General features: G+C 41.7%; 1 protein-coding gene across 1 annotated transcript; it reads right to left on the bottom strand.

Moving 5' to 3' along the window:
- Positions 1 to 1,905: 1,905 nt before the first annotated feature.
- On the bottom strand, positions 1,906 to 21,209 carry fech (ferrochelatase). The gene is made up of 11 exons (XM_084383978.1): positions 20,992 to 21,209; positions 18,933 to 19,023; positions 16,670 to 16,789; positions 15,433 to 15,581; positions 14,851 to 14,985; positions 13,310 to 13,416; positions 12,845 to 12,943; positions 11,559 to 11,666; positions 9,573 to 9,737; positions 8,415 to 8,474; positions 1,906 to 7,033 (listed from the first exon to the last, which is right to left on the bottom strand). Exons 1-11 carry the CDS (start codon positions 21,029 to 21,031, stop codon positions 6,896 to 6,898), a joined length of 1,212 nt encoding a protein of 403 aa, XP_084240104.1. The 5' UTR covers positions 21,032 to 21,209; the 3' UTR covers positions 1,906 to 6,895.
- Between the last annotated feature and the right edge of the window lie 3,408 nt (positions 21,210 to 24,617).

Raw genomic sequence — 24,617 nt, 5'->3', positions numbered from 1 at the left:
CAGGGGTTATTGGGTCGTGGACAGCCAATCTCTCTCAGCTTAATCAACAGCAGCAGAGGTGATTGCAACACCGCAGGGGACTGCTGGGAAAAAAAAAAAAAAAAGATGGAGGGAGGGGGGAGAGAACGAGATAGGAATGAATGGGAAGGTGTGGAGTGGAGGGGGGGGGGGGGGGTGCAAGATGAGGGAAAGATTGGAAAAGGAGGGAAAATGGGGGTGAGGACAGAGAGAAGAGGAGAAGGAGAAGACAAAGGGGCAGGACGGAAGATTGGATAAGATAAGAGGGAGAAAATTGAGAGGAGGGTGATGGGGAGAAAAAAGAGATGCAAGGGGGGAGGAAGAGGAGGAGACGTAGAAGGAAGGGGCGGGAACATGATGGTACGAATGGAGAGAAAAGGAGAAAGAAGAGTAGAGAAACAGATGGAGGAGAGTTAAGGGGAAAGAGATGAGTTTATTTTGAGGAGGACAAATGTCTGTGATCTAAAATAGTTGTTGAGGTGTTTCACTGACCTCGACCATCGTCATCTGGACTCACATTTTAACATTCTTCACTAATGTAACTGGTCTTTAATGGTTAAATGCAGCTCCTGATTGATTATGCTGGCTAGCTGGTAGGGTGGTGTTAGTGTGATACACAATAACTCTGAAATGTGGTCAAGGTTTTTCTCCGTGATCTCAATTATATATTTGGGTTCTTGTCATAGATGATGTTTAATTTGTAAAACATGAACAGCGTTAAGATCATCAGCAAAATATAAAGCACCTTCATCACTAACTGGGGGCCACTGCCGAACATCATCACTTCATTCATCAGGAAGTGAATCATGTTAAATATATAAGTGTGTAATGGTGTATTATAAGACGATCTGTGATGGGAGCATGGTTTCTTATGGGCTCTACTGGTCTGTCAAACTGAGTCATCACTGAAATTTTAATTTATTTGAGTTTTTCAAGATGCTCTCCATGTTCTGACAGGCTGTAGGAAGTGTGTATAGTGATAGGACGTTGACTCTTCCTCCACATCGACTCAAAATAAACAACGATGTTCCAAAGAGTTCAGGGAGTTGATGACATAATAGTGGTAAGTCTCAAAGTTTATTATTATTATTATTTATTATTATTATTATTCATTCATTCATCATTACTTTATTTTTTTAAAGGACTAAGAATAGTGGTTGCTGTCTTGATTTACTCCAGTTCTGTAAGAGTACGTTCATGGATAAGCAAATAATCATCTGTGTGACACAGTAATCCAAACTCAGTGCTTCAGTTCACTTTAACTACGTTGGACTTCTGAGGACAGAATGCCTGTCGAGCTTGGGTCGGACTCGGTTAAAACTCACTTGGACTCGGCCGGTTTGGAGAGGAAATGTGGCCAGAACACACTCTGTTACTGTTCGCTTCATCTTACTTTTAGATTTCAGGACATGAGAGGGAGGGAGGGAGGGAGGGGGCAGACTTGAGCAGTGTCTTACTCAGGGATCACTGTCACTGTGTAGTACTTTCAGTGAACCAATCACAGGACAGGAACCATTTCCTCACAGTGAAATAAGGCAGCCTCAGTCTTGGCCGACACTCTTAACACATCCATGTTATTATATTGCAGGTTTCACCACACATTGTACACTACTGTGATTTAAGTGATCTCAGCTCAGGTTGCTCACTCAAAAACATGTGTTCTTTTGAATTAAATGTTACACTACAGTCTGTCTTTATTCCATCATTTCTGGCTCAGCTGTCGTTGGATGTATCTCACATTAGATCTGAGACCACCACTAGAGTTCAATTCCAAAGATTTCACCACATTTCCCTTACAATCATCAGCTTTCTGAAAATTGCTAAGTGTATAGATGCCTTGTATAAAGAAACCACTCAGACACTTCATCTTACACCAGTCGCTGTTTTTTTAAATTTTTTATTGTATTTTATTTTGAAGGAAGACTCGTTATGTGTAATCGCACTGTTAACCATGTCTCCCAAATATTAAAAAAAGATTCAAACAGTTGAGACAGGTGGTTTGCGTTGTCTTGAACACATGGAAAAAAGCAAAAATAAATAAATCAAAACAACAAAGAAAGTATGCTGGAGCAGCAACAAAGCTGTAGCATCTTTATCATATGTACAGCACAAACTCTGCGCCAATGCATTTTTAGCTAAACACACACACACACGACACACAGCAAAAATCCATACATACTCAGAGTTGTCAAAACTGACTCACAGATGATAATTCAAAAATAAATCAGAGAACATGTAGGAAAAACCCGCCCATCGCAGACATTAGCATGTCTTCCTGCTGTGACGTAAACATTTAGCCATTTCTGCACAAACTGGACTTTTACCCAGGGAAAGTTGTATTCAAGTGATAGTTTGTTTTTTAGAGGACTTTTACTTTTACCATGTCTGTCAGCTTCCTTAAAAGCTGAGTTGCCACTTGAACCCACTGACATGAAGTTATTGAGCTAAGCTATGCTAATAATCTTCAGTCGTGCATGCAGACACACAGAATTAGTCCAGTAAATTCCTCAAAAAACAAAACCATCCTTTTCAAAAGTCTGGAAGAGCGCTGGAAGTACAAAATGACGCGGTTTGGATTTAACGAGAATGTGTTGTAAAGTGCATTGCTGCATGCATTAGGCTGGATTCAGACCACGTCAGGCATTGTGGTGTCTTTAGCACAGGGTTGTGCGGCGCTGTGGTTGGACCCAACTGGGAGTGTGTCAGTGTTTGGTCCGTGAACTCTTCTGGAGAGGTTTTCTCCATCCACAGTAAGTTTACTGAGTGTTTCTCTTGATGTTTTCTGAGGCACCAAGCAACCAAAGAACTTTGGAGCACTTTTGTGGACCTCTGAATGTTTGTGCATGTGTCTTTTATTGGACATGTAGGACAGTTATCAGACAACATGAAAATCTTCCATTGTCAGTACTACAGTAGTAGGCTGTATTTATAGTGTGATTTTATAAATTTAGTGTAAATGGTGTTTAAGTCACAACGCCTGATCGGGTCTGAATGAGGCCTTGCACAGTGGAAGCAGAAAACTGTACAAACTATAACAACTGTACAGTTCGTGAAAGCTCTGGTGGTGGTTGCCAGTGATTCTAACATATTACCATGTTCAAAGAGTGAAGGAGTGAGGACAGTGCATAAGCAAGTAGACCTAATTAGCGAGCGAGCTAACAGTGCACCACGGCAGCAGAGATGGGAGGATCGAGAAAATATCCTGATATTAGTGACCTGGAGTGTTCCTGCAGTATTCCAAAGCGGTTCTGTAGCCTTGTAGCCTACTCTAGGCATTTAAGTAGCCATTTTAAAATCACGTTACATAACTGTAGCGGTTCGTTAGCCAGTGACACCAGATACAGTGTACAGCTGCTCAGATGTTTAGGCTGATCTACTGTGTTGTACTGAGTTGCACCCTGAGCGGCTGAAAGGTAAGCGCTACTTACTGTAGCTTGCTAGCTCACCCAGCATCTAGTTAGCTCCCTGTTAGCGGATTAGCCCATTGGCTAAACTTGAACCGAGTTCATTTACGAAGTGTTTCAAATATAAAACGACTTTCTGGATTTCTACGTGAGGAGAGAGCTGTTGATGGCTCAGATCACAGCAGGCACATGTAAATTCAGATTTCAGGGAGGATTTTTCCTGTTAGCATTTTGGTTAAGCACACATTAAATCGACATAAAGCACAAGTCCAGTATTTCTAGTTAGCCAGTGTAAAAGGCACATTCTCATGGCGTAACAGGACAGAGACAGGAGAGGGGGAACATGGTCAGAGGTCAAAGGTCAAGTTACTACCCATAAAAAGTGTCATTTTTTTGACATTTACACATTATACTAGGAATCTCATAATGTCTCGATATAATCAGAGCGGATGGGACAGTAGATGAGATCAAACCTCTGACCTTCGAGACATTTTCTGGAGTTGTAGCACCTGAAGGTGAAACAAAGTAAAGCGTTCTATAGTTCAACCCACTGACTAATTCAGTTAGGTTTTCACATTTAGTTAGTGTGCTGGGATTAGCGGGTGTGAGCGGAAGAAAGGAAACAATGAACTGCATTGAAGGTCGGGCAGACGGAAATCAAAGTTAACTGACATTAAAATGAAACACTAGTCCTACACTCAATGTATGTACTTTTTGACACATCTCTGCTACTTCTCTACACAGTATTTTTTTAAAGAACACATACTGTCTCTTGCCATAGAAGGACAATTCCAGCATCATTGTTATTTTACGCTCTTTTACACTTTTTGTGCCGTCCCTCAAGATGTTTCTGCTCTCATCACACCTACCAAAGGTGTGATATTTTATGCTTTAAATGTAAAAACGTTCCTCTTATAGCCTCTAGCAGACAATGTACAATCTATATAGAGTAACATAATGGAACAGAAGGCCTCTGCTAATCACTAAATATGGTACAAAATCATACATCTAAAAGTATGAGATCAGCATTTATAATGAAGTAGTATCTGCACATATTTAGCTTAGAGGTTGAAAAATGTATCACTGATTTATTAAATAAAAAGAGACGATTAAAGAAAAACTACTGATGTCATCACAGGGTTGTTGGCAGGGAAAATAAAATATATAAGCCTCAAACCTCAGAGTGGTTGTTTCCAACAGAGTCACTTAACTGACAGCTGAGACACCATGTCAACTTCCACCGTGCAACACTGACTGGTGAGCAAGTCCACTTAGCATTAGCATTAGCGCCTTAAGCTGTCTGCCTCTTGACAACATTCAACATTTGAGAGGACCCATTGTACTGTTTGGTTTGTTTTCCATTCGGAAAGTAGAGGCTAATAGCCTAACTTGCTAATGTTAGCACACTGGCAGCTCCTGCAGAGTCAGCGCCGTGTTCGTCTGAAATTAGAGAAGGTTGGGGTCCATCCATATGACCAAAAACAGACATCCGGATTTCAATTCCCCCCATTTGTTTTTCCCTGGTCAGCTGCACACTAATGGCCTGATGTATATAGATTCTCTAACACAAGATTATAGCATTTACTGTTAACTCCCTTTTCCTGACGCTTACATTCCTGAAGTGCAGGAACGTAACCGGGAACCTACACTCTTCATTATGTCTTATTTTACATACAAGAACCCCCAAGTTGGTTTTAACACAACTGATAATTTACCTTCTCCTCCTTAAATCAGCCTTGTTTGTGTCGATTGGAACAACTCCCTCACAGGCTGCACATGTACAGAGGTGACAAGCTCAATTTTCCCTTTTTAGGTTTTGATGTCATCAGCAGAGGCCAAGAGGCTCAAAACGGTTAATAATACAGCAGAAAAAAGCAAACACAGAATATAAAAATAAACTTGTTAATGAATTTGTATCATAACAATATAAACCATGTCACAATACCCCACAAATTATTTCACGACACCCTGAGAGGTTTCAACCCCAGACCCTCTTTAACTTAGCTGGACTACAGCTGCAATCTAGTTTGTCGAAGAAGCCACGCAAAGCCTTCATGTTACCTATGTATAGCACCGACAGAAAACAGACGCAGCATTCATTTTTTATTCCTCACTACCTAACTCTCAGTTTTTAACTTAAATTTTGTCTCGACACAGTCAATGTAAAATCTGTTGAATCCCTCAAGTAGCCGCAATTTCTTCCAAATCACGCTCTCTCTCTCTCAGGGTACGGTCATACACACAAAATAAGTGGATCGCGTGAGCAAGCGAGTGTGTTCGCCTCACGTGGAATTCAACTTTGTTGAACTTCGATTGAATTTTTGCCTCAGCAGGCAATGTTCGCACCCTGAATTGCGCATGTGGGACCGTACCGTTAAGCTCACTCGAATTCATCCATCAAGCAGAGTGTTTGAGGAGCACCACCCTCCTCCGGTGACATTGCGAGGATTGCAGCTGGATGGGACGGGGTGACTGGCTCGTGGCTCAATGGCATGAAGCAACAGATGTGACGACGGGGAAGAGAAACAGCCGACCAACAGGGTCCCTTATGTGTGGTGTCATCGCCATGGCAGACTATGATTCATTTAGCACCGGCAAGAAGAGAAACAGGGTCTCTGATGGGAGTTTGCAGGGGCCAAGTGAATGGAATGTAAGCGGGGGGGTGGGGGGGGGCTATAATAAAAAAAGACGCAAACAAACAACAACAAAAAACTAGTGAAAGGCTTTTTCTGTAGCAGATGTGATGTGAGCAGATGCTTCTGCAGAGTGTCAGTTCTTTTATCTGCACGGACTAAACCAAATGGATCTGTAAATCATCACAGGGACGTTTGTTTTCTGTGTGGTGTGCCGGTCAGACTGCAGAATATTCAGGTAACGTGGGGTTTATTCTAAATTTGATCAGCACTTTGTGTTGTATTAAGAGTATTCACACATTTGGAAATCATATAGTATGTTTTTTTGCTTTTCAATAATCAGGCAAACTTGGAGTTGACTGATCCAGTTAAAAGAGAGGTCTGTTTCTGTCTTAATGTCTACAAATCCCATGAAAAGACCAACGCACATAAACAATAAATTGCATTGTCTGTTTATCAAACGCCTGATATGAATTATTCCACTGATTATTTAAGTGTGATTTCCAAAATGCAAAACTGTTAGAGTGTTGCACATTATCTACCTGTAAATGTATTTTTCCCATAAGTTTAAGTACTTGCAGTGGCTTAACTCCTCCCCTCCGGCACTCAGGTACAATAAAACAAACGTCAAATGGTATTCGCAGTAAAACCATTTGGCCAGTTCTTCATACTATGTTCTCTATGTAACTGACACTCTTGCTGGAGAGACGGTATGTGTTTATTGTTTATAGTATGCATGTCTTATTGAAGAAGGCCTTCAGTTTCTGCATGGGTAGCACTGCTGCAGGAAGGGCACCGACGAGTGTGTGCCTGTGTGTGTGTGTTTGTGTTTGTGTGTTTCTATGACAGTGTCTGGTTGGCGAAGAAGGCCTTGGTCTCTCCACAGGTGGGGTTGGTGCACAGTGGGCAGCGGAGGGTCAGCTGGCGGGAACAGGGCACGTTGGACTTGAGGTGGGACTGGACCAGGTCTGCTAGAGTCTGGACGGGATGAAAAACACACGTTTATTATTGAGACAGAGGTAAAGAGACACTGTCCCTTCTTCAGCTCTGTGAACAGTTGGTTCTGTCTCGGCTCGTCAGACAAAGGTTCAATCCCCGGCCTCCCTTTAACTTTCCTTCAGTTAGAAACTTGGTGTTACTCTTACAAATCACCACACAAACATTGTTTATGTTCACTTATTATTTTCTGCTGCTTGCGGTGAATAACATCAAACACTTCCTGCAAAGATGTTAATGAAAGTAGTAATTCGCGAGGAAAGTCTACATGAAGAGTGACACGCGTAAACAGATTGTATAAGATGTCACCATGTCGAGAGGATTTATTTAAAAAATAAACTACCACCAGCAGCCAGGCTCTGCAGCAGAAATTCACATGAATGTATGTTTCTTTATTTCCCAGCTGCTGGCTGCAGACGGCAGCAGACGGATGCAGCTCACTGAGAAACTAAAACTACACCGAGGAAACCATCCTTCAGTAACTACCAACTAATCATCCTCTGGATATTGATTTATATACACTCACACACACACACACACACACACACACACACACACACACACACACACACACACACTTGGCGAGGGGTCTCTGAGCGCGGCGGGTTTGACCAGCCAGCCAGCCGGGCGGTTCAGTTCTACTGTAGTCAGCTCTAAAGGTTCCCATTGATCTGCCCCCTTCCTTTAATAAACCCTGCACACGCAAACACACACACACACACACACACACACACACACACACACACACACACACACACACACACACACACACACACACACACACACACACACACACACACACACACACACACACACACACACACACACACACAAGCGGTTACAGTTGTAGGAGTTGCCTGGTGTGAAAATGGTTGCAGGGTTGAAGAAAAAAGGAAGGTAGGAGGTGGGATGGAGGGAAAGAAAGGAGACAAGGGAGAGAAAGAGGGAAGGAAGGAAGGAAGGAAGGAAGGAATCCATTTATTGACCATCTCGTGCCTGGAGCTCACTTACTTCACAGAACCTTCTGCTGCCGTCTCCTTTTCTATTATTAGAGCCCTGCCTGCCTTCCTGCAGTCTTCCCCCTCTTCTTCTTTCAATCCTAAATGTTTTTTTTATCATTTACTTTTCCTTCTTGGTGTCTTTTGTCACCTCCCCTTCATGCAAATATATTTTTGCATTTCAATCTATATATTCCTCTCTCCCTAGGATGAAAATCTGTTCTATGTTTAAAATAAGTCATTCTCCTTTATCAACACTTTTTAATTTTAAACGGAATTTCAAATTGGTTGGAAACATTTTAATGACTGGACAGTTCCATGTGATGTTTGCAGACATGAGTCGGCTCAGTGTGTGTGAAACATACCTTCATGAACAGAGGGTTCCCATTCAACGACTCTGCTCTCCTGATGTTCTCCACTCCACACTGAAGACAGAAAGGACGTTTATTCTACTGAACCCGACATGCAAACGCACCACAGTTCATATGAACCAAATCAAACGGGTGAAGTTCATCATTCAACATAATGATGTCCACTAAGTCTTGCTAATTTGTCAATCAAGGACCTTAAAAAGAGAAAAGCATTTAATTCTTCGGTCATTTCAAGCTTCCAATTATGTCCAACAGTTTTTTTTTTACTCAAAATGGTCCAGAGAGCGTGTGTGTTTCTCTTATGGTACCTCTGTACTTACGAGGACCAGTCTGAATTTTAAAACTCTGAAGGTGATGACACTGAGGACAAGTGCTTGGATAGTGAGGACATGTTTGAAAAGTGAGGACAATTGTTCTGGAAAAGGAGGACACTTTGGAGAGTGAGGACTATCTGCAAAGTGGCGACGTGTGTTTGGGTTATGGTCAGTGTTACGACCCCTTACAGGAGGTACACCAAAAGATTTGTGAATTAATTGTGTCAGAGTTCTCAGAAGCATAGAAGTACAGACAGCTGTCTGTCTGTCTGTCTGTGTCTTTGTGGCACCAGTCACATTGATTGGTGGTCACCTCACTGGTGCCTTTAAACAGAGGACACAGGACACAGGACACAGGACACACACACACACACACACTTTTGCTACCTAAACTGGACATCAAGTCTCAAGTTTAACCATCATAACTTTACAGATTCCAGTACCAGTGAAGACAATGCAGGACTGGTTGATTTCTGACCAATCTCCTTCTTTCCAGGCTGTCATTGTTTCAGGTTCTCTGATCACCTGATCTGACTATCTGATGTGCAGAGACTTGAACGCTGCTGCACACAGATGCTCAACCCATGTCAACGATTAGTCAACTTTATGTCTTTGTCATAAGTACACGACCAACGTGTGGTAACAAGCTTGAAAACAATTGTTTTCAAAACTCTCCTTGTTGGTGCATTCAGGGTCACTCCAACATTTGAGTCTTGAGTGTTTACCATCTGGAACGTTCAGGTAATATTCAGCCTCTCCTCACCTTGAGACCTTCATGTGATACTTTGTACATTAAACTGCAGACAGAGGCCGACTGATCAGCCTGGAGCTTCCTTACCTCCTCCCCCAGCACCTGTCCATACTCGATGTCTAGCTCGTGTAAAGTCTCTATGTGGTCCGAGGTGAAGGCGATGGGCACCAGCAAGAGGTTCTTCTTCCCTCGTTCACACAGACCTTTTATCACCTCGTCCGTCTGGGGGCCGAGCCACGGCATGGGTCCCACCTGAAAAACAAGGACAAGATAACAGTTTAAATTCAGCGAGGTGTGGAGTTACAGGTGTCGACAGAACATGGTTCAACTCTTTGATACAGTTCAAATTCTCAACAGCTACTGCTCAGATTTCCATGCCATCTCTTGTGGATGTTCAAGGTCCCCAGAAGATGGTCCCTTTTGATTTTTATGACTTTGTGATGTTCCCTCTACCGCCACCTTCAGGACAAACTTTACAATTTAAGCTCCATTATTGGTAAGGCTTTAGAATAGCCAAAACATCTGTTTGCTTTCATATTGTGACTTTAGTGAACACTGCAGCTGCTAGGGTTATCCAGGTATTCTCATAATGCACCACCTTAATTTAACGTGACTGCTCCATCACTGAGTTACACAAAAAGGGTCTTATTTTGCAACAAACAAAATGTACGTCTTAAAAATGAATTCTAAGAAGCTATAACGACACAAAAATTCTTCACACAGCAATTCCAGTATTATGTCCACACATTTGGTTTATTTTCTGCTCTACAGGGAGCAGGCAACACTTCTCAGTCCTCTTCTATTGTGTACAGCTGAATGGCTGTGGGTACAATTCGTGTGATGAGCTGTCAGCCACTCTGACCTGACAACTAAAAGCTTTGGGGGTTTTCCACTGCAGTATTAGACAGACAAGTGGCTCCATCTTGTGGTGACCAAAAAGATGAAATATTCTATGATAGTGACTCACTGACCCTCACTGAGTTCTGATAAGTAGGGAACTGTGATGTAAAGTTTGTAGTTGTAGTTACACAGCTAGACATACTGTAGATATTTCGTATATAAAATAAAAATCATATAAAAAGACATACAAAGAAAATCCTATTAACTCCTGCTGTACCAGAAGATATACTTAAAAAGATCAGATGTCAGGTTAAGTTGGAGATTATCCTCAGAATAAGAAAAGCATTTCTGTTTGAAGAATAACAGAAGGATACATTGCTGCCACACCAGAAAAGGAAAAATGGATTTGTATCACATCATAGCGTCATAAAGTCTGTTCTTATGAAAAGATATTTTCATGTTGCTACGAAAAACAAACTGATTCTTATCAAACTTCACATCATGAAATGATAAAAAGTATATTGTTATAACAAGAAATGTTTTGTAAGGGCAATAGACACTATCACATTATAAAAGGAAACATTCACGTTATAACAAGTTATCACATTAATATATGAAATGTTTCATGTCGTAACAAGATAAATAGTTTATCATACTAACATGAAAAACATCATGTTTTAACAATAAACTTCCAACGTTTGAACACAATATTCATCCGTGTTTCTTTTTCTGGTGTGGCAGCCACAAAGAATGAAGCAAAAATAGAAGAAGACAAAAAAGAAAAATTTAAATACACCAAAAAATGTAAATAAAAAAAACTTTATAATAGTGCAATTACAATTTACAGTGTAATTTTGTGAAATCTGAACTGGCAGTGATGAACCTACAGAGATTCATCACCTTATCACCTTATGGAGTTTCATTATTTAGCTGTCTGGTCCACAGCTTTCACTCTCACCATGACAGCAGTGCCAGTAAGAACCAGTAAGAACTGGTACGTATTTTATTGGTTCCAGTTCATACAATGAAATGACACTGTAAACCGCAGGGTGTATTACTAAGGGCGACCAAATAAGGTTAATAACACTTACATGACAAACTGACTGTTACAGTGCTGCTGGTTGTCTTTGTCCCTGCTGTTCAGTTTCAGCAAACAACCACTAGATGACACTGACATGACACCTCAGTCTATTTCTTGTACTTGCGTGGGTCTGTGTGTGTGTGCGTACTCACCCTTGACTGCCACACCAGTCTGTAAGGATTACAGTGCCCCAGTCTCTCCATGACTCTCTGAACTGTGGCTCCCACTTCCTGAGGATATGGGTCGCCTCTGTTTACAACCTGCACACAATGACGGGCAGGAGCGCCATCTTATTATTTATATCAGTAAGAGTTTATTTACAGATGTAATAAAAGTAGCAGTAGTACCGGTGGTAGTAGCAGTACCACTAATACCATCATTAGCAGAAATAGTTGTCCATTCATAGTAGGAGTGGTATAAATAGCAGCAGTAGCAATAGTATCACCAGTAATATGGGAACCTGGGACAAGGTATTGAAATTCCTCCATGATACCAACGGACATGCTACAAAAAAATTGGACTCATTCAGAACCACGTATTAATAATTAAATAAGGAAACCTGTGTCTGAATTTTTAAGGTTGGCTCTTTATTGGGGAAATGAGCAACATGGTTCTGCTGTGAATGACTGTGAATGGCTGTGCATGCAGTGAACACCTTCACAGTGTTGGAAACTTTAGTCTTAAGAGCTGTCCAAGAACGATAACTATAATGATGTGTGCTCCAGCTGTGTAGGCAGCTTAGGAAAATTGATACTGATAGCCTGTTACTGCTGCACCTTCCACAGAGACACAAACAAACAGGCACTCCCCCACAGCACGACATGGTTTTATATAATCGTAATTTGAAGCTTAATATTTTGTTTGTGAACATTTAGTAAGTTGTATAAATGAGAGCATCTGAGAATGCTTCATAATTGCCATCGATTAGCGTACATAGTAAGAGGCCAATATTATAAGCACTCCTGCAACATTATTCTGGAGAAAAATGTCCCTAAATTTAGCCAATTACAGGCCCCACAAATTGGAATGGATTTTGATTGGCTGTCAGCGTTTCTATCGTGCATCAAAACACTCTGAAGGTGATCCTGATGAGATCGTTCACCACTATAGCTGTGGTTAAAGCTGTGGTGTGGAGTTTGAAAGATTTTTTAAAAACAATACATAGATAAATGCATTGTTATAGCTATTGCTGTTGATGCGCCTCGTTAACTTTTATCTTTGCCACACTGCGCCAAGGAAAAGAACAAAATGCACATTGACAGGAAATGCTGAACACAGGTGAACACCTGCCACTGAATTAGTCACACAGGGTTAGATTTAAGTGAATGGGAGGCAGGGGGAACGTTCACAGAGACTAGTGCTGGTGTAACTGCACCCATTATGATGGGTGTACAGCTGGGACAGAGCAGGAGCAGCAGGCGGGACTCTGGGTACTCACAGCCATCGGGAGTGAATGTGCGGAGAACAAAATGACGACATCATCTCTCTTCTCTTCTGGAAATTTCTGCAGCTCGTTACTAACGTGTTCTGCAAAACACTGCACACACACACACGCACACAAACATACACACACACACACACACACACAAAAAAAAGATTAATTGTTGTATTTTATGCATTTTATTTAAATTTTCTGTTACAACATGTTGAGATCTAAAAATACAGTCATGCTTGTTAGTTGCCATGGTCACCAACCATAGCTACTTTCAGCTCATTAGTTGCTATGACGACTTCTTTCCCTAGTCAATTTACTTTCCAAAACTTGTTGTTTTGGTCTTTCTGACAGAAGGAGGTGCCTGATGGGCTCTTTGATAAACTGTGCACGTGTGTGTGTGTGTGTGTGTGTGTGTGTGTGTGTGTGTGTGTGTGCACGTGTGTGTGTCTGTGTTTGTGTGTGTCTAACCTCCACCAGCAGGGGGTGTGTGGGCCAGCGGTCAATGACGCTCCAGCTCATTTTTGGCCTTTCGCCTCTGTTGCTGTAGTAACGGTAGATGGCGTTCAGACTACTGCCTGTTAAGACAACCAAGAAAAACACATCAATACTATGAATATTAATTCATATAAAACACAAAAGCCAGTGTTCTCTGTTGATCACTGAGCAGCTCCACCGGAGGGAAGCAGGTGAAGTGCCTTGCTCAAAGGCAGGACTGCTTAGGCTATAAATTAATTCCCAAAGACAAGCTGCATCGTCTGGGTCAGTCTTTCCAGAGATCCACAAAAACAGACTGCACAACACCACGACACTTGAGTAATCCCCCTGATCAGCAAGTAAAACAGGAATCTCAGAGGTTTTCAAATTAAAGTGAATTTAAATGAAACTCCAAACAAATCCTCTCTGTCATCATCCCACATAAAAGACATAAAACGGCACCTTGTGAGCAATATGAAGCACCACATTTGGCTGTGACTGCTGCCGTGTGTGCACTCTGGCTAACAGAACACACTTTCCAACAACTTCAATTTGGTTTCTGTATTGATTTAGCCTCCGAGCTACCTGTGCATTTAGACCTTGGGAACTACATTTGGGAACTGCATTTCCCATGTGTACTTGATTGTGTACTTGCGTACTCTGTTTGATGTCACTGAAAGGTCTGAGGCCTTTTGTCGAACACTGAGGCTGTTCACATTCGGTTTTACCATCCGTACCAGGTGATCCGATCACAAGTGGACAGCTACAGTACGAGCCCGTTAATTCACACCTGGATTAAAAGCTTCTCAGTTTGACCTCTCGTGATCGGATCTCATTTCTCCACTATAGATGCAGATGTACACATACACCACTGGAACAAACAGAAACATGTTTTTACACAAAGAAATAAATATCTTCATGCATAATGAAATAAATAGTAGTTAAAAATGTGTTGTAGACAGCGTTTCACAAAGATGACTAATGATTCAGAGACTCCTCCGTCCAGCACGATGCAGTCTTACTGACTCTGCTGATATTTACTGACAGCAGAGGGTAACAGGGTGGATACCACTCAGGGTGTGGCGACACCAACGGCCACAAACCTCTTTATCTTAAAATGTTTCCTTTTATCTACTTTGCAATTTATTCAACACGTGATCTTTGGACAATCTGTTACTTGCTTCTGAACAGCTCCAGTGCACAAAACCAGCATTACTGACACTTTTAAGAGTTTGTACTGCTTCCCTTGTTAGATCCGTGAACGATTTTTACATATCTTGGGTATTTATTTATTGACAGGTCCAGTGTGTAGGATAAAGTGGCATCTAGCAGTGAGGTTGTAACCAAGTGTGTTTTGGAACCCACGGCGGCTCCCTCTGTAGATATAAAAGGCTTTACGATTATTGGTGTCAGAAAATGAGACACCAATTTAAACACAATAGTGAATATTATATTACATGTCAGCCAATAGGCTCCTCTAAATCCTACACACTGGACCTTTAATTTCCTGTTTGTGTGCTGTGTGTGACTGTGACCTGTGGTGGAGCAGCTGTACTGAGGATACTGTGTGAAGGCCACAGCTCTCTCCACTCCGTCTTTTTCCATCTCTTCGATGGCGTCCTCCGTCAGCGGTTGAACATACCGGAAACCGATGTAGAACTTGTGAGGAGCTGAAACGAGAGAGACGGAGAGAGTCGGTAACTCACAGCCACGTGAAACAAACTCATCAGTCACAGACAGTTTGACCGTTCAAGTACAACTGGCTTTGAAAAAAACACAAATCAGCTCTTACATGTTAACTGAAATATCTGAATTATTGAATTAACTCAGTCAGGAATGTAAAAGGAAGCTACTATGGAGATGATTGTCAGAGGTGTTTGGAAACAACTAGATATGGTCAGTTTTCAGACAGCTGCTTGTTATCAGTGAGGTGAGTGCAGGCGTGTGGAGAGACACTCCTTCACTGTGTCACTATCTGCACTTGACACACGCACTCACGAGTCCACCCATAGGAAACACAGCATCACTGTTGAAAGCACTGTTGACATGCTGACATGTCCTACACAGTCTTATCAAAAGCCTACAGGACATCAAACTCTCAGTCTGAACCGCCTCACCTGTCTCAGGACTCATCTCGTCCAGCAGCTTCACCATGCCCTCTCCCTGCATAGAGGTCCAGCGCTTGATGGGCGAGCCGCCTCCAATCTTACTGTACTGCTCCTGGATCTTTGGCGTGCGGCGCTTAGCGATGAATGGACCAAGCTTACTGCAGAGCCGAGGAGAGAATGAAGGGTTAGACTAACTCATAGACTGTATTACAGTAGATTAATATACTCACAAAACACCAAAAGTAAAAGTGTGTTTCTATGAACCCAACATTATTTTGGGAAAGAGACACGTCATTTACCCAAAGCTTTAATCAGAATCTTCAGTTGTGTTCACATCTGTTTGTAAGTCACAGCCACACTGAGGCCATACTCTGTGATGCTGGGTCACATTTTAATGGGTCACAAGTCTTTTTGGCTTGGGAGCGACTGTTTTACAAGGACCTTCGTTGTTTATTGCGCATGTTAAACAGCTTTTTTTTTCCTTCTCTGCAGCAACAAGAAACACTTTGTTGGTTCATCATCAGTTATGAAACAGACACAGACGCAGCAGAGCACTCTGGCCCAACACGCTTCCCCATTCCCCATTAGCTGTGTGTGTGTGTGTGTGTGTGTGTGTGTGTACTTTACAGGAGAATATGTATCACTTTTAATGTGTTGCATCAAAATAATGTTTTGGCTAAAAAGACAAATGTTTGTGTGTGTATACCCTATGACTTTGGAGGCTATCATCTGTGCTTTCCAAAATGCATTAGCGATGTTGTTTTTAGCTGTAAAACAGCTAGCACAAGTCCGGGGCCAGCATTCGTATCCCTGAACACACACAGACTGAACGTAATGCTTGTTTATTGACTAATTGCTGATAAATGTGATATCTTTTGTAATGAAACAGACAAATGCTTGCATAACTATGCTGCTTAACTTATGGTCAACTAACTTCGTGAGTTACAATTTTAAAAAAGCTGCTTTGACACAGAAGCAGACAATATCTGTGTGACTGTGGCTGTGTCCCAATTCAGGGGCTGCATCCTTCGAAGGACGCATTTGAAGGTCAATTACGTCAAAACGCCGCGCAAAGGCCATCCCAATTCAAAGGCTCCTCCAAATGCAGCCTTCCTTTCCCTACTATCCTTCGTTCGTTTGTGTGTGTGTGTGTGTGTGTGTGTGTGTGTGTGTGTGTGTGTCTGTGTGTGTGTGTGTGTGTGTGTGTGTGTGTGTGTGTGTGCGCGCGCGTGTCCACGGTGCATACTTCTGCACTGGGAGTTTCATCAGGTCTGTGTCCATGAAGAGCCGCAGCAGGAAGTCGTGGACGTCTTCTAGTTTCTCGGGTCCTCCCATGTTCAGCATCAGGATGCCCGTCTTAGGTTTCCTGCAGGCACGAGAGATCAGACTCAATAATTCATATCCAACGTTCCCTTAACCCACAAAAATGTATTGAGGCTATTGATTAACGATAGTTATAATAATTTATTGTCCCAAAACATATTCTGCATCCCTAACATAATGCTTACACAAAAAACAGTTCATAAAATCTTGATTTTTCTACAAAGATGTTGTTAATTGATAATAAATACCAGTTTCAAGGACACCGTGAGAATGTTTTAGACGGATAATGACAAAAACATTCCTCATATATAAAAGCCCCAAAACAAACCTATAGAGACTTCACAGAACTGTGAGAGCTGACAGCTTGTGATGTCATGCTAGCTCCAGCAGGTGACCTCAGTCTGTCCAGTCAGCTTGTCAGACTAACGAGCAGTATGTGTGAGCTTGTCCTCTCAGCTTATGAAACTAGTGTTAGCTCAAGTAGCTAATGTTCACTCGTGTCACTCTGTGAATTTAACGTAACCTCGCGCAGCTATTCGGTCCGTGTGTAGCGTTACAAATAACTCTGGCCCAAGCAGCTAATGATCACTTGCCCTGTCAGCTTCTGAAGCCAGCAGCTAATATTAGCTCGTCAGTCAGCTAATGTTATGGGTGCTGCAGTGGCTTTAACTGAACACTACATCACCACTGGACTCACAACCATTGTAAATCTGAAAAATGCCCAGCTCTGGCTTCCATTTCTTTATACACCTTTGAAGAATCTGCTTTCTCATTCATAATCATTGTTTGGCCGTCATCTTCATAGGACTTCACAGAGCCAAAAAGCTGAGAGGACGGCGATGAGAAGGATCGTGTGTGAGCAGACATCACCAGAAAGCAGAGGTCACCTACAGTCAGCTGGCAACGATCTACTCATTCATTTCTATTAAAAACCGAAAGGTTAAATCAGGACAAACTGCCACCTGTCCATCAGCTGCTCTGCTGAGTGAGCTCCATGCAGCCTCTTCAGACCACTTTACACAAACTCCACAAATTTGACACCTGAAACATTTCTCAATTGATTTTTAACAGCTTAATGATCGATGATAGCTTTGCCAATTGGCTGATTGATTGTCATTCATCAAGAGAAAATATTAGCTTCTAGAATGTGAGGATTTGCTGCTTCTTTCTGATTCAGAAGTACACAGCTTTGGGGTCTTGAAACTGTCGACGGACATCTGGCGCCATTTTTACATTTTATAAATGTCATGATGGATCATTCATTAGAGGATCTAGATTCATTCAATGGTTCCCCGCCTGTTGGTTTAAATATGAAACTATAAGGGCTAATAAAATGATTATAAGTAGAGGAAAAGAAAACTAAATATTTTATACAGCTAACAGTCTGCTAACTATTGACGTGCAAATGTTCATTGCAGAAAGACGGATGAGAAACATATTTCTTTCCTGCTTTGCCTTTTAAAAAAAATCTCTTTCGCTGTCCAAGACACTACAAAGGTTTTCAAACATGCTTGATTTTCTTGTAGCCATAAAAGAGCAGTATCTGATAAGAACGACCTTGAAACCAGAAGCGTCACACAATAAGTCACACACATTCTGATAACTGAATCCAGTCTTGGATTCTCTCAGTGGAATAATCTTGTAATCACTGCACCCGTTGTGTCGCTTGTGCACACTTATTACAACATGACAACAGTCTTGTAGTCTGCATGGGGCTCTACCACTCTACTGCTGATTTAATCTCTCACTCCTCAACTGACAATGCCAACTTATTTTGTCTTTTACTTTTAAACTCACAGTTCAAGTGCTTTTGTCTCTTATTCTTCCGCAGACATTTTTGCAGCTTTGTATCCCTTACTTTAAATGAGATGCTGATTTGGCTGAAGACCATTGTTAAAGATTAAGCTTAAGCTAAGTTTCATGACATTTATATCTGCCCCTACATTATCTAACGATCCTGCTGCCATTTTATATCGCCCTGGGACACCTCCAGACTAAGAGAGGATGTCACGTTCAGCTGGTGTCCTGGAGGGTGTGTGTCAGGCGTCTGATGATTGACGGTGTATTTCTGTACATCTACATCCACTTGGTGGAAAAACTGCCACAGTGTGATGCTAGAGAGAGAGAGAGAGTGTGTGTGTGTGTGTGTGTGTGTGTGTGTGTGTGTGTGTGTGTGTGTGTATCACCTGTTCTCCTGTGTTTCTGGAGTGGCCGTCTGGGCTAAAGCAGCAGCAGTGGAGCGTCTCCTTACACTCAGACTGACACTGCTCCTGGCAACTAAAGCAGATGAAGAAAACAGGTTATTCATCTGTCACTCACAATGCATTGCTTTATCCAGGTGAGTAAACATGAGCTCCTGGGCATGCACGTTATTTACAGCCACCTTAAGTTCATACATTTCCTGCCACCAAAAATTTCAGTAGAACCAAACAGGTTCTCAGTTTTTACTATGAGCAAAAAAATTAAGTCATTAATGATTACAAATAATGTTCTCATGAGATCCATCATCAGCTGCAAATACCACTCATTTGTTTTGCTGGCTTACAGAACTGAACAGCACTGAGTTTAACCTCTTGAACTCTTGACTTTCTCCTTAAATGTAACCTTTTTTTTGTTTTGAAGAAAAATGAAATAAATCCTCACCAAGTACTGCATATTGTGTATCATCACATATTCACTGAAGCTTATGAGCTAAACTCCACACACCCAAAATAACTCAACAGCGATTGGATGGCTCGCCATGAAAGTCTGTAAACACTCATAACCCCCACAGGATGTAGTGTTAAACTCTGGTATTTTCAAAATTCCCCCAAAATGCTCTCACTACCATCCATCATTAGTCTGAGTGTGAGCAGCTACTTAATGTCGTTTGTACGCTGCATTGTGGGACAAGCGTGCACATCCACAGCCCACTCAGAGGTTTGTTTTTACTGTACTTAACTCTAGCAAGAACACCCTGCACCATTTTATCAAATTGTAATGTGTGATATCCGGAGGCAGCTGTAGCTCAGGAGGTAGAGCCAGTCATCTAGTAATCGGAAGGCAGCGGGTTCGAGGCCCCCAGCTGCATGTCGAAGTGCCCCTGAGCAAGATAGTGAACCCCAAATTGCTCCTGCCTCTGCCATCAGTGTGTGAATGTGACAAGTGTTGTAAAGCACTATAGAAATGCCATTTACCATAATGATATTCCAGGTATCATGCCTGCCACTTAATACCAAAATTCAGGTACATTTTGCATCTTTGAAAATAACAATATCGGCCTTTAAACATGAGTTCATAAAGAGCTTATGTAATATAATGTGTTCCTGGCTACATAATGACCTCTTAACATGAGGTCACACTGTGCCCCTACCAGCACTTTAACAATGAACATGACTGCGATAAACATAAACACCAGAGACATATGCAACACACTTCAGAGTACACATAGAGACAAATACCTTCTGATTTACGTGAATGAACAATCGAGCAGATCAGACACAGCACTGTATACTGTCAGCTTCACTTTCATAACCCGGCCTGCAGTACCCCGAGCCGCCACCAGGAGGCCTGCTGTGATTATGCAAGTTCACAATAGTGGAGTTGTGTAACTGCGTCTTAATATGAAGTTCTTCTTACTGGCCGTGGAAGCCTGGGCCGTTTAAGACACGTTAATTATGGATCCTCTGGCTGTTACTAAATGCAGCACAGGTACGGGATAAGCCCATTATATAACATTAACATGAAACAGCAACGTACAGTAATGTTGGGCTGCGTCAAGACAACTGGTCTTAGCCACGGGCTGGTTACGGAAACACCGCCACTGGTGTGTAAAATAAAAGCACATCAACGGTGACCTTTCATCAAATATCAGGATTAACTGTGAGCCAAATGGCAAAAATTAACAAGTTTCAGTACACAGAAAGACATGTTGTTCCTATAATAGTCAACAATACAATTGAGTTTGTGTTAAAGTTACTGCAAGGGTTACATTGTGAAAGTACTGAGAGGAAGTGACACCGTATCCCTGCTAGCTTAACGCCCGTTTACGAAATGATGATGCCAATGTCACGGCGTGGTGTGGAGTTTACAGCCCGTCCACCCGAGCGAAGCCGCTCCATCACTCGAGACTGCCATTAAACTGCAGTACAGACACAGAGCGGCACGTTGTACTGTTTAACACTGAAGTCTGAGCTAAACCATGAAACTTAAAGCTTTCCCTGTGCAGCTTCCATCAGGCTAACTTAGCTGCACAGTCACACTCACATTGGATCAAGCGACCGGCGCTACCCAGGACTGCCATCATGGTAACTTTGTCTGCCCACTGCCGATAAAAGTCTCTGTTGGCGCTCAGATGAACGCTGGATACTCGTGTTCCCGGCGGCTGGCTCCACGAGTGTCTCCTCTCACTGAGTGACTCGCTGCCCAGTCCGATGTGTCAGCCAGATTCCTTCAGCTCCCACCGGCTGCTGGCAGTACAAACACTGTCAAGTTTGTGAAGGACGACGTCAACACTTCCGGTTTACACGTTCAAAATAAAACCACGGATGATGACCATAGGATGATGCAACATTTGTAATCATATGGATTCGTGAGACTTTTTATTCATAGTAACATGACATTTTTGATTTCTTATTATTTAGATTTTGAAGTTTATGTATGTATGTATATATACTTATAGTAAGTATATATATCTTTATATCTATATGTTTTCAGTTTAACTAAGTCATTTTACAGGTAAAAAAATTTAAATAACTTAACAAGAGAAGACATTGAAAAATCAAGATGACACATTCATTGTGCAAAAATAATAATAAGTAGTTTCAAACTGAAATATATCCAGGCCATGAATTTTCTGATTTTAATGTTACAAGACTGGTGGGTGTAGTAATGCACTTTTAGTGCATCAGATCTGTTATACCAAAATAAATACTGAAATGTATTCACAGTTTTACTGCAACTGTAATGTTATGGTTTTGGAGAATATTTTGTTTGTTTTTATACATTTCATTGGATATGGATAATGTATATATAATATGTATGCGTTTATTGTGGAGAAAACTGTACCACATTTCCGGTCATGAGTGTGGCTCCTTGATGCAGAGCCGTTATCTCAGTATGGCGTCACATCTACGTTTGTCGAAATTACAAGAAAGCCCCGCCCCCGCTCGTGCCGGTCACGCCCACATGACAGATTGTGTGTGTGTGTGTGTGTGTGTGTGTGTGTGTGTGTGTGTGTGTGTGTGCGTGTGTGTGTGTGTCCAGATATTGTTTATCAGTCGTAGCAGTCACTGTGTAATCCTGTTGTGTGGTTCAGAAAGAAAGAAGAGATGTGAGGAGAGAAGATGTGGAGGGAGGGGGACAGATGTGGAGGGAGGGGGACAGATGCAGTGTTCTGATTACAGTGCTTGTAAAAATTAGTAGATGAAATGTTTGACATCTTTGTGTTTTTGTCCTTAAACTGAATACTGAACATTTAGGCTAATAAAGGTAGTTCTGTTTCACATTTCCTTCCTCGTGGGCTACATTACATGGCCAAAAGTGTATGGGCACCTTTGTCCACAGGGACAGTCTGTAGGCTATCCACATACTTTTGGCCTTGCAGTGTGTACCACCTTCTACCCTCAAATCTAGCGAAGTAAGTAGTAGCAAGTAGCTGAATACATTAAAGGAGGATGAGCGATCAGATTAGATTAGATAAGAATTCAAAGTGCTAGGGAACATGGTTTCAGATTAACTTTAAGTAACACTATGTGCAACTTTGAATTCAAACTGCTTTATGAGAATGAGATTTGAGAACATTACTGAAGTCACGCTTACTTAAAAGACTGTCTGCTCAGTACAATAAACCAGGACTATAAGATGTTAACAAGCAGGAACATTTAAAGGTGTCATTTGTAAGAAAGATCAAAACTACAAGTTTAACTATTCACTGCTTCTCAGTGTAGGCTACTCTCTGGCGAAGCTATCTTAGGCCTTAACGACTAGCTGCCATTAGCAAGCTGCTCAGTTAACCGTGGAGCTGAGTAGCCATATTAGCTGAAGGGAATCTGCCCCTCTGTGACTTCTGATGATGAGGGGGAGACACTGCAGTAAGCAGGGCCCAGCTAACTGTGCTTTGCTGCCTCCCAGTGAACAGGACACCAGGCTGGGATGGAGGCGATTTACAGGACCATGACTCCGGGGACGAGAAGACAAAACAGGCAGGGACAGGGGAGGTTTGCACCAGCAGAGGAGCGAGAAAGAGTTGGGCATCAGCAGCGGGCTTAAACAATATATAGAGCTGGAATATTTTCACCTCTTACTAGGTGAATTGAGGATTTTGACCAAACCAGAGAAAGACAGACCAAGACTGTTTTGGTGAGCTTTATTTCCTTTCCTGAATGTCGAGTTTGAATGAAGTGTGTTTCATGATGAGCTGTCATGGTTCTGTAAAAGAGAGAAATTTGAAATCAAACGGCCTACGGTTGTATTTTTCTGTTTATTGTGGAAATAGGTGTAAAAATATGTCCTTTCTTGACATTTTGTGAGTTTGTTTTGTTTACTGATTCGATATATGTAAGTAGTGAACTGTTACATCTCCCCACTGAACCTAATGGGGCGATCAGACTATCAACTCCTGTGGTTCACAGTGGTATTATGAGACAGGACGGACGAACACAGTACACACACATCTCGTAAATAATGCCAACACTGATGTTTCTTCACACCCTGTTAACAATGTTGGTTCATTTTTGAATGTTAAAGCTGTAATTGTGGTGACATCATATTAATTGCCCCTTTAATAGGATAAAAGCAGCGCTGTCAGGACTTCATTCCATCTGTGCGACTGTTTAAGTCAGACACAAAGCAGCTTATAAAAGAGAAGTCATTTCTCTTCCTTGAAAACTTTTCTTTGAAAAGATTTTTTTGAAACAAAGGAAGGTGTTTTCAAACTGCTCAGCTTTCCTTTAAATCAGACCAGTTTTTCTCGAACCGAGGTGTTAAACTGCTTCCTCCTTCCTCCTAAAAACACGTCGCCGGAATGAGGCACAAAGCCAACAAGGGATGGTTCACGTGGTTGTGGCCAAACAAGGAAGTCTCCACATAGTCCAGCATGTCTCTGTCTGTCTGTCTGTCTGTCTGTCTGTCTTCACCGCAGAGACAATGTTGTTTCAGTGTCAACATGGTTTCTTTTGCTTTGTATTTGTAGAGAAGGTCTCCTACTCATGTCATGCTGTCACAGTCAGTTTTGTGTTCAGGCAGTATATTTGCTGTTCTGTTCAGGGACAACAGATCAAATCCGCTGTGAGCTTACTCCGGTGCAGTTACTTTTAATCGTGTGCCGTCCCTGAGAAAATAAATAAAAAAATGGTTAAAGGCATATTTTTTGTGTACTGCTTTGTGGTCTGCTATTTAAAATAAATAATTGTATATGCCTGGGTTAATACATGTACTAGTTAAAGTGCACAAGTAAAACATTTTTGATATGTTTTGACAGTAAATCTAAGAGTTCACTTCAAATCACACTTCATTTAAAGGGGCTTTATGTAACAATTTTTAGCAATTGACATGTGTTTATGACTTTTTTACTGGTCATGTGAGCAGATTGTAACGTGACGTGAATAAAGAGACCTCCCTCGTCTCTCTCGGTTGCCTACACAAGCCTGAGGACTATTTGTTTAATGCTGCTGGACTGTGGATTTCCTTGTGAAGGACTCAGGTCAGCTTTTTCTGCTATTATCAGTGCCAGAGTCCACTAACATAAACAACCCGCTTGCAGCAGAACACAGAAGTTCACAGAGCCCCATAAAGATATATTTCAGCATACATTCAAGATGTACTAGTTTTTATTTTCCACTTAGGTTAATTAGTTTTTTATGTCATGTTTGTACATCTTTATTAGACTTACA

This window comes from Pagrus pagrus, assembly GCF_965226575.1.
Source record: "Pagrus pagrus genome assembly, chromosome: 19".
NCBI classification, from domain to species: domain Eukaryota; kingdom Metazoa; phylum Chordata; class Actinopteri; order Spariformes; family Sparidae; genus Pagrus; species Pagrus pagrus.
The sequence above is the reverse complement of the archived record's forward strand: the minus strand, read 5'-3'. Positions and strand labels throughout refer to the sequence as shown.